Source organism: Rhinopithecus bieti, unplaced genomic scaffold (assembly GCF_001698545.2).
Source record: "Rhinopithecus bieti isolate Rb0 unplaced genomic scaffold, ASM169854v2 scaffold_37657, whole genome shotgun sequence".
NCBI lineage: Eukaryota > Metazoa > Chordata > Mammalia > Primates > Cercopithecidae > Rhinopithecus > Rhinopithecus bieti.
The window spans coordinates 143,430-159,916 of NW_016815825.1; the positions used below are offsets into that span (position 1 = coordinate 143,430).

At 36.5% G+C, this 16,487-nt stretch overlaps 1 protein-coding gene across 1 annotated transcript in view; it reads right to left on the reverse strand.

Moving 5' to 3' along the window:
• Positions 1–1,678: 1,678 nt before the first annotated feature.
• RAP2A (RAP2A, member of RAS oncogene family) overlaps positions 1,679–16,487 on the reverse strand; it is a 33,891-nt gene continuing 19,082 nt past the window's right edge. The window contains exon 2 of the mRNA XM_017854076.1: positions 1,679–5,454. Coding sequence (XP_017709565.1) covers positions 5,217–5,454 — 238 coding nt within the window. The 3' untranslated portion in view covers positions 1,679–5,216. The remainder of the gene's footprint in view (positions 5,455–16,487) is intronic.

Consider the following 16,487-nt stretch of genomic DNA (forward strand, 5'->3'; position numbering starts at 1 on the left):
CAGTTTCTTTATTCCCAGCTCATATATACTAAATAGGTCTTCGTATTTAATCTTTCAAGCAGCTAGTCCTCTACCTTTTTTCCCTGCTGAGAAGTCCTGGAGGACTCCTTACAGACTAACACGAAGACTTCAAAAAAATATAGAAAGAAATAATAGTGTCTTACCTAGAATAGCAACAAATCTTTTAAAACTCAATACTTCGATGTTGGGGATGTTGGATATTATCTAAAAACTATTTATAAGCCAGGTGCGGTGGTTCACGCCTGTGATCCCAGCACTTTGGGAGGCCGAGGCGGGTGGATCACGAGGTCAGGAGATAGAGACCATCCTGGCTAACATGGTGAAACCCCGTGTCTACTAAAAAAATAGAAAAAATTAGCTGGGCATGGTGGCGGGCACCAGTAGTCCCAGCTACTCGGGAGGCTGAGGCAGGAGAACGGCGTTAACCCGGGAGGCGGGGCTTGCAGTGAGCTGAGATTGTGCCACTGCGCTCTAGCCTGGGTGACAGAGTGAGACTCTGTCTAAAAAAAAAAAAAAAAAAACTATTTATAAAATATTTATTAAAATACTAGATAATATTCAACAATGTAAAACCAGTTGAAATTATCCATTTAACTGATGAAGAGCCACTATGTTTTATTAGTATTTACATGGCAAAATATTTTAAATTAAGAAACAAGTAAAAGGTCAACAGCTTCTTTCAGAAGTTTGTGATAATATTCTCTGCTTCATAGATCCTAGACGTCAGCTGGGTTCCAAATTGGGCAGCACCTTATTCCTTTAGCTACATATATTTTCATTCGTGGACCTCTAACAAACAAATAATATAACTTGAGAGAATTTCAGAGTACTACTTTTTAGCCTCAAAGATATTCTTCCAACTTGGGATTTGATACATTTAAATAATTAAATAAAAAATGTATAAACACTTCAAATAAAATTATGAAGTTCTTCAGAAGATATTACTAAAATATAAGTATGTTTTCCTTTAAATATCTGGGATTCTATCTACAGTGCCTCTGTTATATTCATTCAAATTATTCTTATAATCTAAAACAATGAAGCGTCTCAACTGGTGGAATGCTGCCAGAGGATTTCAGCAGAGTTTGAAGGCAACATAACCAACAGGCATAGTTTAAGTTGGCTTAGGAAATGAATGGGCTCCTTATCAGAGCAGCTGAAGGCTGTATACAATTAACAGCATCTGCCAACATTCACAGGGCCCCATATAGAATAAGCAGGCCCTACAGCCCCACAGCAACCTTCAGCTTCTGGCACTCTCGGATCCACATGACGTGAAAACAAAGCCGGCTTCAAGCCATCACTAGAAGGACACAGAATCATTTTAGTGATATTGCTAATTCATGTTAATTATTTAGAACAATTCTGTTAACCTTAGCATCAGGCTTCAAATTAGCCAGCTATCATTCAAAATATAAAATATCATTTGTAGAGATAAGTTTATATTTATAACTGATTTTATAATCTTTTCCATGTTAAATTTAAAGACTATGAGAAGTATCTACCTACCTGCCTTTTTATATGATGAACTCTCAATTTAAATCAGCTAAAATATTTTTGCATGAGGAGTACTAAATTCATTATATGGCAATTTTTAGTTGTTTTGTATATAATACATTTCTCTCATGAGCATGTACAAAACAAAGCAAATCCAGAGTTTCATTAAATAAATTTATTTGTTAAAATAATTTAACTCCAAATACAACTGTTGAATTTGCATTGAGTTATAACTACAATTCATGTTTTAATTGAAATGTCAAGGATTAACAACTGACATTGTTACAAAACAATAAACTGTTGTTCAATTTTAAATGGTCAGTTGTATTAGAGCGCAACACTTAACTGTGAACTATATCTCTGGGAAACCTCAAATCAATAATGATAAGTCTGTTTCCAAAACCCACTGCAGTCATTCCTGAAACCCTGATCAAGATTTAATAGATGCACAATGACATGTTAAATAAAAAAAAAAACCCCATAGTCCTTAATGTTTGATTGGCTAAGGGACAATTAAAGCTTACCCAGTGCTAACACAAGACTACTGATAAGAACAAAAAATTAAAAAAACACAGAAGCAAAAAACAGCAACAAACAAAACAAAGCACTTTCATATTCATACATACACTGCGAACATTAACATTCATACTGGAAAACCCTTGAAAACAAATACCAGATAGTCTTAGGCAACATTTCTTTATATAGAAAAGCAAGTATCAGTAGTATTACCACAGAAAAGTGATGGCAACTGTAGCAATTCGAGTCAAAAGTTCAGTCCTAATTCTACAAACCAAAGGAGAAAATCATCAAAGCACCTTTCGATAGTTTAAGAAAAGATTTGATGTAATACTTTTGATCAGATGCTGGCTTGTTTTGTGTAAGTTGAACAAAATGAAAGGCATCAGTTACCATCACTATCACAGTTTAAAAGAAACCAAAAGTTGCAACATCAAAAGAAAAAAAAATTCAAAGATGCTGCCTTTGTATAAAAGTAAAAAAAGGAAAATCTTATCACAAGAGCTAAAGAAAAAGTGGGTCTTTGGATCAAACCATAATATTTTTAAGGCATGTGAGAAAAACTTTCACTTATCTAAGTTGCTAGTCTGATCAGGGCATAAAATAAATAGTGACACAAGGTCAGCTTCCTTCTGTAGCCACTAAGGTTTCATAGGCCAACAAATGTAATCTTCTTGTTCTTAAGCATTTTATTACTGTAATATCTCAGCAAACACATTCATTTGCCAACTGAGTTATATTCACATCAGATGGTCAGGAATTTCCAGTTTCGGGATGTCCTTGATGCCTTGGTCACTAAATATGCAGGGCTGCGTGGAAACACTGATCAGGCAGCCAGATCAGTTATTATTCATGTCTTGACAGTAAAAGCCCACCTTGTCATCTGACACAAATGTTTTTAACTATTAATACAATTCAAAATTTTAGATCATTTTTTCCACTTTACATTCTGCCATATCTTCCGTATTATTTAACCTATTTTCACATCTGCATAGCAAGTCATAATGTCAAACTGCGGGATCTTTATATATATTTCTATTTTGCAATCTTACTTGTCAAACATTGCTATTAGTTATAGAATTCAAAAGAATCATTCTGAGAAGTTAGAGGAATCAAAACTCAACCAATTTACTAACAAATATTTTTATTTCAGTAGAGAAATCATGTATCTTGAATCTCCAAGTTCTCTACATGTTTGAATCAAACCAACTTTTATGCAGTGAAATTCGTTTCAATAAAATTGGTTAAAATTTTTTGTCCTATAAACAAGGTGCTTCATAACTGAGGATTATAAAAAATTATACTGAAGAATGTAAATATTCAAAATTCAACGATTTTTGACAACTATGGCCTGGTTTCATTCACCTATCTCTTCGGTTTTTTCATTATGAAAAATACTATCAACCTTTTTTTTTTCCATCCTCTAAGCTTAATGCCAGTTATTAAACACTTGGGGGGCTACCAATGATTTCATAAAAGTATAAAAGACACTTTAAAAGAAAAAAGTTTTTGATACACTATATTCTGCAGTACAGATTCTTAGTATAGGCAAATTGTCTCTGACTTGTGCCAAATTCTTCAGAACAATAAACACACATGCACACACAAACACACATTCTTCTCTCAGTGACACACTTAAGACCAGAGGTTACTTGCACAAGACTGTGAAACCAACAAAATGTGGGGTGGTGTATGTATCGCAGGCTCAGTGATATTGCAGTTCTGAAGGCCAAATTCTTCTCCCAAGGCCCAGCTCAAGATAAGCTTTTCAGCATTTGTAACTGAAGTTAGCTGAAGACTCCTCTATACTTGATTGTAAAACTTATGAATAGGTTTTTCCTGTGCCATTAGTCATGCAAATGATAAATACTTCACGGCTATGAAAACCAAAAATGTCAGAGCTTGAGCACCTTTTCAAAACAAAATATTCACTCCAGCTTTATTTGACACTTCAGTAATCAGGGCAAAATTGTTCTAAGAAAACCTTTATATAATTCTCCAGGAAAATTAAAGATAAAAGGCTTTTGTCCCTTACCTTCCACTCTATAATTTATGTTCACTTTTAAGCCCAAATTATTTCACGTGGTTATTCAATTTTTAAAATGCCTGCAATAAAGCTCTGCTACAGCAAACTTGATTTTGAAAGCAGGTTAGCCACAGGTCACACTACAACCATAGCCCTTAAAGGCGAGAAGGAATTTGCTGCTTTAATGAACTTAAAAATGCCAGATATTCGTACTGTCCTGTGAGGTTTCTGCAAACGGGAACATGTGGATGCAACATGGCTTCATTTTCCTTACATGATGGTACTAGTTTATCTATTAGAATGCTTCTTGTTAGTAAGGCTAGGTAATCTCTTCCCATCACAGTTGCTTCCCTCTTGTTCAGTAAAGTTACAAAGACCACCCCTGCTCAGTTAACAGAGGGCAGGGTCGGGGTTTTAATTCTGATCAAACCCTTGTGAAAGCCTCCATTTTCTGTGGCAAAGCAGGTGATTTAACAAATTCTAAAGCCAGACTGTATTTTTACATAACCTGTTCTGACTTTTGCTCTATCAAGGATTGAAGCATGAGTTAGTTCCATGTCACAAATTAGAATAACAGCTACAACTAAGCATCAATTTTGAAAAACAGAAATGTGTTAGGTGAATAAAGAATCTCTCCCTGTAATGCTGTTGGCAGGTCAGCTGTTACTATCTTACTTGACGAAATACATTGGTTAGAAGCTCTATCCCAATTCCTGAAATTCAGTACTCTTGTAGGAAAATATTTCTCCTTTACTTATTTTTTTAAAGAAGACAAAATATTTTAATTGTAAGTGGTCATAGGAATTCTTCTGGTTTCTCCCTTATGGTTATTTTTAATTTATACAATAGTTGCTTCTGTCAACTCAGCGACAATGCCATCATAGCTTTCAAATGAGATCACCCTGTAGATCGATGGACTATGCCTTAAAGTTGCAGATGCATAAAGGAGACTGAGGACAAATGGTGAAAACTGTAGTTACTGAACCCAAATGTTACTCAGAGATATCAACTGACAACCACTGCTCAATTCTGAGTAAGGGCTGCAGTTCTCTGTAGATTAACACCACGCATCCTGCAAGTTCTGCAGTGGAGTAGGCGAGTTTTCTATCACCTACAACATTGGGCAAATCCCATCCAGGACAGCCATATTTGGATGCTATTGTATGTTACATGCAGAACAGCATGGGTCATCTTTGTCAGGCTGAGCAGCATAGTTCATCTGCCTCACAATTTCTGCAAAGAGTTCGTCCACCATTGTTTTACTCTTAGCGGAAGTTTCCATAAAGGGGCAGCCCCACTCTTCAGCAAGTGCTCTGCCTTCATTGGATGATACTTCTCTCTCACTTTCCAGGTCCACTTTGTTCCCAACCAAGATGACTGGCACTTTCTCATACCTATGAGAGAATACACAAAACACACAGACATTGTAATAGTTAGCACAAAGTTAAAAATCACGTGGATTTTTGTTTTGGGGGGCTATTCCAGCATAAATGGTATCTTCAGTTGCATGAAAATCATTTGTACCACTTGGCTTGATATTTATCTGAGGGCATTTGAAGCTGCTCTCACAGTGGATCATAAAATGAGTTTTATGAAATGATGTTTTAATCAATCAATTATACATCCTTTAAAATCAATTTATCTTTCCAGATATACTTGGAAAATTATTCTCAGAAACTCAGACTAAATCCTCTTAATTTTTTTTCCATTCTGAGGGAGGGTTGCACAAAATTTCACAGTTGATCACATAATAAATAACTCCAGTGAGCAAACAACTTATAATTATCAGCATTTCACTATGTTCTATGTGTATAAAATTGATCATGTTCATATAAAAATTAGCTGGGTATGGTGGCAGGTGCCTGTAGTTCCAGCTGCTCGAGAGGCTGAGACAGAAGAATCACTTGAACCAGGGAGGCAGAGGTTGCAGTGAGCTGCTATCATGCCACTGCACTCCAGCCTGAAAAAATGATCATGTTCGTTCTAATAGGGCTCAGATAAGAAAAAAGCTAGTAGAAATCATCCAAATGGAAGCCATCAAATACAACCACACCCCATCCCTTCAGAAAACTTTTATGGATTAGTCAGTTCAAAGAGAAACAATTAGGATTCTTTTAAGACTGACAAGAATTGAGCCTCAATTAGCTTTAATTGGTGTTATTTCTCTTTTTCTTCCTAACTAAAATAGGTATCTCTGAGTAAACATGTTTGGAAAGAGCTAAACTAATAAAAATAGTAAGTGATAAGAAAGAACAAAGAAAAAAGCTCCTAAGTCATTTTGGTGCCTAAGATGATTGTCTCTACAGTGGTTACTCCATGTAGCACAGGTCACAACAGATGTCAATGCTGGTGCTGGCCTACACATTTATTTACTATTCTTGTTTGTTTGTTCTAAGAAAGGTAGCTAAAATATTTTCACAAGACATTTTAAAAGGTTTTTGTGATTTTAGTATAAATCAGTGTGTATGCGTGTGTGTGTGTGTGTGTGTGTGTCTTCCCCTAAGCAGAATGTATTTCTGATTTAAAAGAGGTAAACAGCAAGATCACACATAAATGAAAACAAATGTGACTGGACACTGTTAATCTATCAGAAGAGAAAACCCACCCCGTGGTCAAACCTTTGAGGCAGGATGCACAGACAATTTTTATCATTCAGGAAACTGGATAATAGACAGGTGGTTACTGTTTGCTATACTTCCACAAATCTCATCATCCTGTCAAGAGGGTTCTCTCCACTCACCCTACCTTGTAAAGCAAACCAAATTCCTAGCAGTCTCACTTTCTTCTTTGCCACTATATCAAACTAAGAATGGTCTCAACAAGAGGGCACACTCCAGGTAGTGGCCATTTGGCAATGTGAAACATGAAAACAACTTAAAAATGACTGGAAGTAGCAACATCAAAGGCAAACCTAGAAGTTGGATATTATCATTTTGTGGGAAATGAATTTGGACAACTTCAATTTATATCAAAAGACTTTATATAAACTTACTGTACACTACTGTATCTTATGATTTCGGGCCTTAGATCATGCTGACAGCTCTGAACATAAGACAAAAGGGTTTTTTTTAACATCTTCTAGGACTCTTACATACAATTTGTGCATCCCATGGCCTATGGGAGGGCAAGTGGCAGTGAGAATAAAGCTGCATTACAGAGCACCATATATTTGCTACTTTGCATATAAACTCTCTTGATAGGCTATACAGAGAAGCTTGGCAGGGAGCAGACACTGCCAGCCATGTCAGGACAATGTCAGTTTCCAATTTGTGTTACTTGCAAAATGTAATTACATTTCATTTTTCTTATGAGAGTATATACATCACAGTGTGCTTTAAAATGCTCTGCTTGGCAGTGAAGTCACTCAAAAACATTAATAAAATTAAGTAAAACTTATTGGTTGAATTTAAGTTGAAACAAATTTCGGTCTGTCTACGAATAATAAAAAGTGGTAAGACATCACTTTCTATTAGCTGAGATAAATGTTAATATTTTAAAGAATATATTTAAGTTTAAATACAATACTATATATATATATTTTTTGAGACGGAGTCTTACTCTGTCACCCATACTGGACTGCAGTGGTGTGATCTTTGCTCACTGCAAACTCTGCCTTCCAGGTTCACGGCCATTCTCCTGCCTCAGCCTCCCGAGTAGCTAGGACTACAGGCGCCCGCCACCACGCGCGGCTAATTTTTTGTATATTTAGTAGAGACGGGGTTTTACCGTGTTAGCCAGGATGGTCTCGATCTCCTGACCTCGTGATCTGCCCGTCTCAGCCTCCCAAAGTACTGGGATTACAGGCGTGAGCCACTGTAAGCCTATATCATGTTTTATATGTGAAATATTTCTTACACTTTTAGTTAAGTGGAGGATCTACTAGAATATGTAGATTTTCAAAACTTGCAAAGACATCAAATTATTAAGTTATATTGATACACTATTAAAATCAAGAATTTGAATAAATCTTACCATCAGCCTGATTCTCAAAACAGTAAATAAAATATTGCAAACACAATTCCACATATAACAGCATTTAATAACTGGTAAATGTAGATAAAAATGCAGTCAGTATCAGAGAACCTGTTTATTATATCACTAACTTAATTGTCAGTGGTCTTTTCTAAAATCAAGTTACTAAAGACACTAGAGAAATCCACATTAATATCCTCAGAAGATTTTTAAACTGAATAAGATGTTCAGAAAAAAAATTATGTACATTTCAGAATACCAGACAGTGATAAATTTTGTCTCTCTTTCTGTTAAAATTTGGGACAGAAGAAAAGATTCTACACTCAGATTTGGAGGCTCTGCTTCCAGTTCTGCCAATGAGATCATTTCCTTTACATATCTGTATTTCATTTCTTTGTTAGTAAAAAGAGAGTAAGAATATCTGTTCCCACTTAACACAGGGTTGCTGTAAAGGTCAAATGAGATAATGCTGAAAAAAAATCAAGTACTAGATAAAAGGAGGGTGGTTGCTTCTTTCCCTTCCTAACTCTACTGATGTGGCCTTGAGAAGCCATGAAGGGTGAAGAAGGAGCCAGAGAAACCGATCAAAGGAGGTAAAGAGCTCCTGAGGGCAAACCGAGTTGAAGGTGGAGCTGGGGGAAGAGACAGGCAAAAAACAGATGGGAGTTAAAACAAAGCAGCCACCACACACTAACCAGTCCCTGTGCTGAACATCATGGTGATGGGGTGGGGGTGCCTAGGAAAGCAGAAAAGCAAGCATTCCCAAACAGCGGGCACTCGAGAGAAAATGCCCCCGTGGGGAAGGCATTCTAAGAAGGCTTTGGGTTGGGGTGACAGAATAGGGTCCCATATGAAGGTAACATTTGGAGAAATCTGGATCCTCCTTAAGAAAGACGGGTGAGAAGTTGAAGGGAAAGAAGCCAAGCCCTGTGTTGACAGTAGATGACTGCACTGCACGAGGAAGCTGGTGTTGCTATCTGTTTTAGCAATATGGTGGGTTTAAAAAAAAAAAAACCAAACAGACTAGGACTCCTGTCCCAGAACTGCCTCTAGCTAGTACTGTGAATTTAGAAGATTAACCTAATCTTGGTTTCCTGCATTTCTTGAAGTATAAAATGAGCTGGACTGGATTAATTCCTAAGATGCTCCGAGGTTAAAAATCACAACAGACGTGGTGGGTCACACCCACCATCAACACGTACCACTGACTGGGCTAATTGCTGAGTGCTAAGCACTGTTCTAAGAATAACGTCCAATGGGCTGATCTTTAAGAGATATGAAAGTGCATGTCGGGAGTAAAGCCAAAAATGTTGGGGGAAATCTCATGAGATCTCATGGGGCCAAAACACAAGCAGGAGGTTTCACTTCTACAAGTGGAGCCGCTACTGCCAGCATGCTCTGACTCAACAGCAGACCTCCAAAATGCACTCACGACCTAGGCAGTTCCATTTCACAGACAACGTTGTTCAAACACAAATATTTGGGATGGTTTTAACTACGTGAATACTGAAGGCTATACTGAACACTGTCTGATGTGGCATAAATAGCTAGTAATGAGCAATCAATACATCATGTACTTATCCATCCACTCAACACATATTTATATGCTAAGTGCTAGCCACTATTCTAGACACTTATATCAATGGACAAAGCAAATAAATCTCTGTAATTTCACAGTGCTTACAGTCTAGCAGAGGGCACAGACATCAACAATAAACATAAGTCAATTCCAGGTTTACGATAAAAGTGTTAAGTGCAATGGAAAAAAAGATGATGTGGATTGGGTGGTGGGTGGGGAGCACAGGTACCGCAATTTTAAATAAGATGATCACAGGCCTTGTTGGGAAAGTGGCTGTGAACAAAGATGGGAAGGGTCTAAGATGGGAAGGGTCTCTGGGAGTCTGCTCCCTACCGCGCAGGTTCTAGGGGAAGCATTCTAAGGATGACATGCCCTAGACAATGCCTAAGCCTGTGAGAGCGTGCCTGTCGGTGCAGCAACCAGCTGTGGGATCCATCCTTACCGCCTCCTGCAGGACTCTGGCAGTGGAGGAAACGTTCATTTGAGGCTAGACCTCAGGAATTCGGGTGCCAAAAGTGGCCTCAGAAGACAAATCTGGCACTTATGACAGACTAACTCAGAGGGCTGACTGTTATTTAGGAAGATGAGGCGCTTTGTTAGTGCGTGATGACTGTTACTTTCATATTCTATTTTCATTATCAGTTTTGCGGGTTGCCTTCATTTTCCCTCTTTTCTAAACACATCATTTGGACATAAAGCTAAAGATGCAAAATTCTAAAACTGTTCAATGTATGTGTTATTGTTAACCTGATCATGAGTAAGATGCCACCTTGCCTACATCTTAAACATCAGCAGATATCTCACCAACTTCAGCCTGTCTTCCTTGAAATTTCCTTTAAGGGCATGACCAGGTCAGTGACTGATGCAGGTCTAATAATTCTATTTCTGTGTAGAGTCTGTGGACAAACACTTTTTTATTGACAAGAATTTCCATATTGTTGGCTATATTCATGAACATGATTATAAATGTATAAATACATAAAACTAGTTCTTTTAAGCAGCTCCGCTTAATGGATTCAATGAAACATCAGAAATACTGGCTGTAGTATCACTTAGCTGTAGAATGTTAATGGGCTTCTCACCGAGACAGTTTTTTAAAATATCAATAACTCAAAAGCATTTGATATGTTTATCAAAATACTTTATTTTGCTTTCTCCTTTCTTGTAACTGTCCTGATATGTGTGCATGTCTATGTATATATATTTTATTCTGGTCATGTCTGAACTTGGCTGACCATCAAAACAACTTGAGAATTTTTTTAAAGGTAGTGATTTCTAGGCCCTATTCCAGAGCTAGTTAATCTAAATCTATGGGATCAGGACCCAAGAGTCTATTAAAATATGTAATATGTCTGTATCTATAAGCTCTGAAGATTGATTCTGAAGTTGAGCAGGGTTTAGGAATCACCGGCCTAATTTACTACTTTATGACCCCAAATAATATTCTATGTTTATAGTTCATGGTTCCATATGTGGCAAGTCCAGACACAATTCCTTCTTCCCCTAACTTATTCACCAATGATAAACTGTAGACAGATACCACTACTGTCAGTTCCTGTACTTTACTTCTGAGGGGGCTGCACCGCAGCATATCAAAAGGAATTTTAACATGCTGTTATCTTCTTAGTGATAAGCAGGTAGAAATATAATTCTCGTTGAATTTAGAAATGAGAATCAGAAAGGCTTTTCTAAGTCCCCTCATTCAACTTTTCACCCAATGTTAAAATGATCTACCAAGAGAGTCCCAAGGCAAACCGTCAAAAAAACTGATGCTTCAATTACTTCCATGATAAACTTACCAAATGGCTTTGGAGCTTATGTCTGAACATTTTTAGTGACATGGAACTCATACCTACAGGCAACCCATTTTGTACTGTCAGGTCTGTTAAAAGTTAGTGTTAAAAAGTCAGAGTTTAAAAGTTTACCTGTATATAAGGAACTGTGATCTGTAACACCCTGCCCCTTCTTCTCACAGATTCTAGTTCTTTTACCCTTTAGAATGTAGAAATCTCTTCCCCAACGTGAATATAGGTCCCTCCTACTCTTGCTCAAATTAAGTAAGTCATGATTTAAAAAAAATACCCAGCAATACTTAATAGGAAACAAAAAAACATTTTTTAAATTCTTAATCTCGGCTCTGTGAGAATGATCACTGTAACTATTTTGATGTCTATCCTTCCAAATTATTTTCCTATATATATATATATATCAATATAAGTATAGCTATAGCTTTTATAAAAGGAGATTATACCAATTACATTTGGTAACTTCAATTTCCACTATTACAAAGCTTTCCATTTTAATAAATAATATGTATCATATTGATGGCTAGGTAGTATTCCATTTTATAGAATCTATAACTGTACCATAATTTATCTGTACTCCATTAATGTATATGAATGCCCCCACCCCTATTTTTGGCTAAAATAAACAGCAATCTGATCAACTACACCTAGAAGTGTGATTTCTGCCTCAAAGGGTATACATTATACACACACACACACACATATATATCTCAATATGTGTTTATACCTATAATCTTTTGCATACCTTTTGAGCCAGAAAAATCGTATTCCTAGGTTAGTTCATCAAATTGCCCTGTAAACATAGACACACACAAAATTTCAGTGAACATCTAGAAATTTATACTAAAACCAACAGTGCTTAAGAATGCCTTTTTCCCTATCCTTGGGATTTATATTTATAATCTTTTAATGAAGTCCTATGGGAGTTCTGAAGAAAGAGAATTGTTTTTGGTTAGGACTTGAAGGCTTCTACCACAGCTTGCTAGCATGAAACATCAATACTGCTTGTAAGGATGAAAAACATGAGCTAAGTAAACCTGCCCTCTTCCTCCAACCTGACTTGTTTTGAAGTGACTAAATACTTCATCTTAAAAGGGCATTTCTGGTAATTTAGCTGGAATAATGAAAGAAAACCACAGTCCTTTGCTCTGATGTCCTGTTGGTTTCAGAATGCATACTGAAGATGAACAGAGAGAAATGTGTAAATGTAATGTAAAAAGTAAGGAGAGTAATGATACCAAGAAGATATTCAAAGCTATTAGGAATACCTCAACCAATAAAATAATCTGTTTTCATAGAAACTGAGTGTTGATATTATATCAGAACAGATTCCTAATGCTTTGATTGTGATAGACTAACTGATGATGGAAATGCAACTCACAGTCATTTTAAATGTTTTATTTAAAAACCACTTGAGAATTTCTATTGTGGCGAGGATAGCATAAGCCCATTAAAGTGTTTATCTCCTGCTGATTACAAATAAAAACTCAGGACAAAATACAAAAAACAATTACCAAAGAACTCTAAAAAGTAAAGAGAAAAAAGCAGTTTGGGGAAGGGAACCAACACCTGAAGAAGAAAGAGACCTACATGCAGGTGAGTTTCCTGGTTTTCCCGTCTTTTTTCTTGTGGCCTTGAGCTGAGGGTGGGCACTCAGTGGTGCACACAGAGAACTAGAACTCTGGGAGATTGTCTTTAACCAGAAGATCAGGGTAAAGGGCCCTTTGAGCTTGAGTATGTGTATGGGCTGAAAATCCTCATTTTTTTTCCTTCTTATTTCACAGCTCATCTAGAGTGAGTAATAGCAGAGCTGGGGCAGTAGGCAGTGCCAGTAGCTAAAACTTCATTAGAAATCTGTCTTTCTGACTAGAGAACTGGGAAATGGACCCTCAGTCCTGATGAGGGTGGGAGAAATCCCCAGTATACTTCCTTCTCTTTTTCTCCTCCCATTTTACCAGAAAGATGACCTCAATTGCAAGAACTGTGTGGCGGTGCAGAAAGCTAAAACTTTGAAACACCATGTTTCTGGCCAGACCAAAAATGGGCTCTTGTGATCTAAAGAGAACAGGAGGAATCCCAGAGATCCCTCCAAAGAGGAGAAAGCTAGAGAAAAAGATTCCCTAATTTTGTGTATGATTCAACATAAGCTAATATGAGCTGTGTATGAGTGGGAAGACTCAAAGCAGTATAACAAAGGTTAAAGAACCAAACTACAATTTAAACCACTACCTATGTCTCAGACTAGCTAGTGAGTGGTTGCATACACACAAGACAGCATAGTAAAGGCTTTGAAAATTGAACTGACATCGGAATCATCTTCCAAACAAGGAGAAAGTTTGCAGTTTGAACCTCAGTGGGTTGGTTATCAGCTAAAAGGAAAGAAGCAAGCTACATTCTCCCGAGGATTATAATAGGACCCAGAGACTAAACAACATAATACTAAAAATGCCCAACACAATCTAAAATTACCAAACATGCAAAGAAACAGGAAAACTAATTCTCAAGGGTAAAAACTATCAATAGATGTCATATGACCTAGATGCTGAAATTATCAGACTTTAAAGAAGCAATTATAACCATGCTCTATGAGGTAAGCACTCTAGAAATAAAGAGAAAAATAAAATGCTCCCATAAAGTATAATAAAAAAGAACCACATAAAACTGAAAATTATAATATCTGAGATAAAACATTCACTGGATGAGAAGATACATGACAGAAGATTCAGTAAACTTAAAAACAGATAAACAAAAATGGTCAAATTTGAAGAAGGGAGAGAAAGAAGATTGAAAAAATCAATGAGCAGAGCTATTATGTCAAGGCACAATATAATCAAATCATTTAAAACTAGAGATAAAGATAAAATCTTGAAAGCAGTCAAAGAAAACAAATGCATTACATATAGGAGAACAAACAAAATGACTGAAAATTTCTCATCAGAAACCACAGATGCCAGAAGACAGTAGAACAATCTTTACTAAATGAAAAAACAAAAAACCCTGTCAACACAGAATACTGTATCGGCAAAAATATCCTTCAGAACTAAGGGAAAATAATATTTTCAAGTGAAGGAAAGCTAAGAAAATTTATCACTAGCAAATTTGTTGTAAAAGAAATACTGAAGAAAATTCCTCGGGCTGAAGGAAAATAGTATCAAAGCAATCCTGCAATTTTAAAATGAGGAAAGAAAACAGAAATAGTAAATACTATGTAAATATAAGATTATTTTTTCCTCAAGTTCTTTACAATATGTATAAATGTACAAAAAATTATAGTCCTTTTTGGGGATTTTGATATAGGTGGATGTAAAACATACAAAAACTCTGAAAAGCAGAGACCTGCATGGTTGTAAGCTCTTTACATTTTACTCTAAGTGGTACAATACAAATTTGAAGTAGACTGTGAAAGGTTAGGTATTTATATTGTAATACCTACAACAACCATTTAAAAAATATAAAAGACAACAGATAAAATAGAATACAAAAAATACACATAATCAGAAAGAAGGCAAAAGAGGGAGAAGAAGAAAAAAATAAGCAGGTGAAAAAAATAGAAAACAAGCAGTAAAATGGTGGGCCTAATTGAAGTATATTAGCAATTACATTAAATGTAGGTTTAAACACATGAATAAAAAGACTTTCAGACTGAATCTTTTTTAAAAAGACCTATATCCATGCTATCAAGAAGAAATCCACTTTAAATATAATAGATAAGTTAAAAGTAAAAGGATAGAAAAAGATATATCATGTAAACACTAACCAAATTAGATTTCATCAAAATTAAAATTTTTGCTCTGTGAAAGACCTGAGAGGATAAAAGGACAAACTATAGACTTGGAGAAACTTTTCAAACCATCTATCTGACAAGACTAATATCTAGAAAATATAAAGATGTCTCAAAACTCAACAGTAAAAACAAACTATCCAATTAGAAAATGGGCAAAAGGCCGGGCGCGGTGGCTCAAGCCTGTAATCCCAGCACTTTGGGAGGCCGAGATGGGTGGATCACGAGGTCAGGAGATCGAGACCATCCTGGTCTACACGGTGAAACCCCGTCTCTACTAAAAAATACAAAAAAAAAAAAAAAAAAATAGCCGGGGGGGGTGGGGGGCGCCTGTAGTCCCAGCTACTCGGGAGGCTGAGGCAGGAGAATGGCGTAAACCCGGGAGGCGGAGCTTGCAGTGAGCCGAGATCGCGCCACTGCACTCCAGCCTGGGCGACAGAGCGAGACTCCGTCTCAAAAAAAAAAAAAAAAAGAAAATGGGCAAAAGCCATGAATAGACATTTCACTGAAGAGGATGTAGATGGCAAATAAGCACTTAAAAAGATGTACATCATCATGTGCCATTTATCATAATGATGAAAATAAAAAATGTCACTAAAATAAAAAATAGTGACAACACTAAAATACTGGTGAGGATGCAAAGAAGCTAGATACATTGCTGATGGAATATAAAATTAGCTACTTTAGAGAAAAGTATGGCAGCATAAAATTAACCATGTAATTATCATGAGTGAAAAATTGCACCCCTGGGCATGTAACCCAAAGTAGACTTATGATCACATAAAAACCTGTACACAAATGTTTATAGGTAAAAATCAGTAACAACCAAGATGTCCTTCTTCAAGTGAATGGATAAACAAATGGCAGTAAATCTGTATCAGATATACTACTTAGCAATAATAAGGAATGACGTATTGATACACACAACACCTTGGATGAATCTCCAGGAAATTTAGCTGAGTGAAAAGGGCCAATCCGAACGGATTACATTCTGTATGACTTCACTTAGATACCATTCTTGAAATGGCACAATTATAGAAAAAGAGAACAGACCAATGGTTGACAGGGACTAAGGATGGGGAAGGGGAATGGAGGGAACGAGGGGAGTAAGTGTGACTATAAGGGCAACATGAGAGATCCTGGGGTCATGGAAATGTTCTGTATCAAGGCCAATATTCTGTTTGTGATATTGTATTAGTTTTGCAAGATGTTACCCCACTGGAGAAAACTGGGTAAAGAGTACATGGAATTGATTATTTCATAAAACTGCATGTGAATCTGTAATTATAA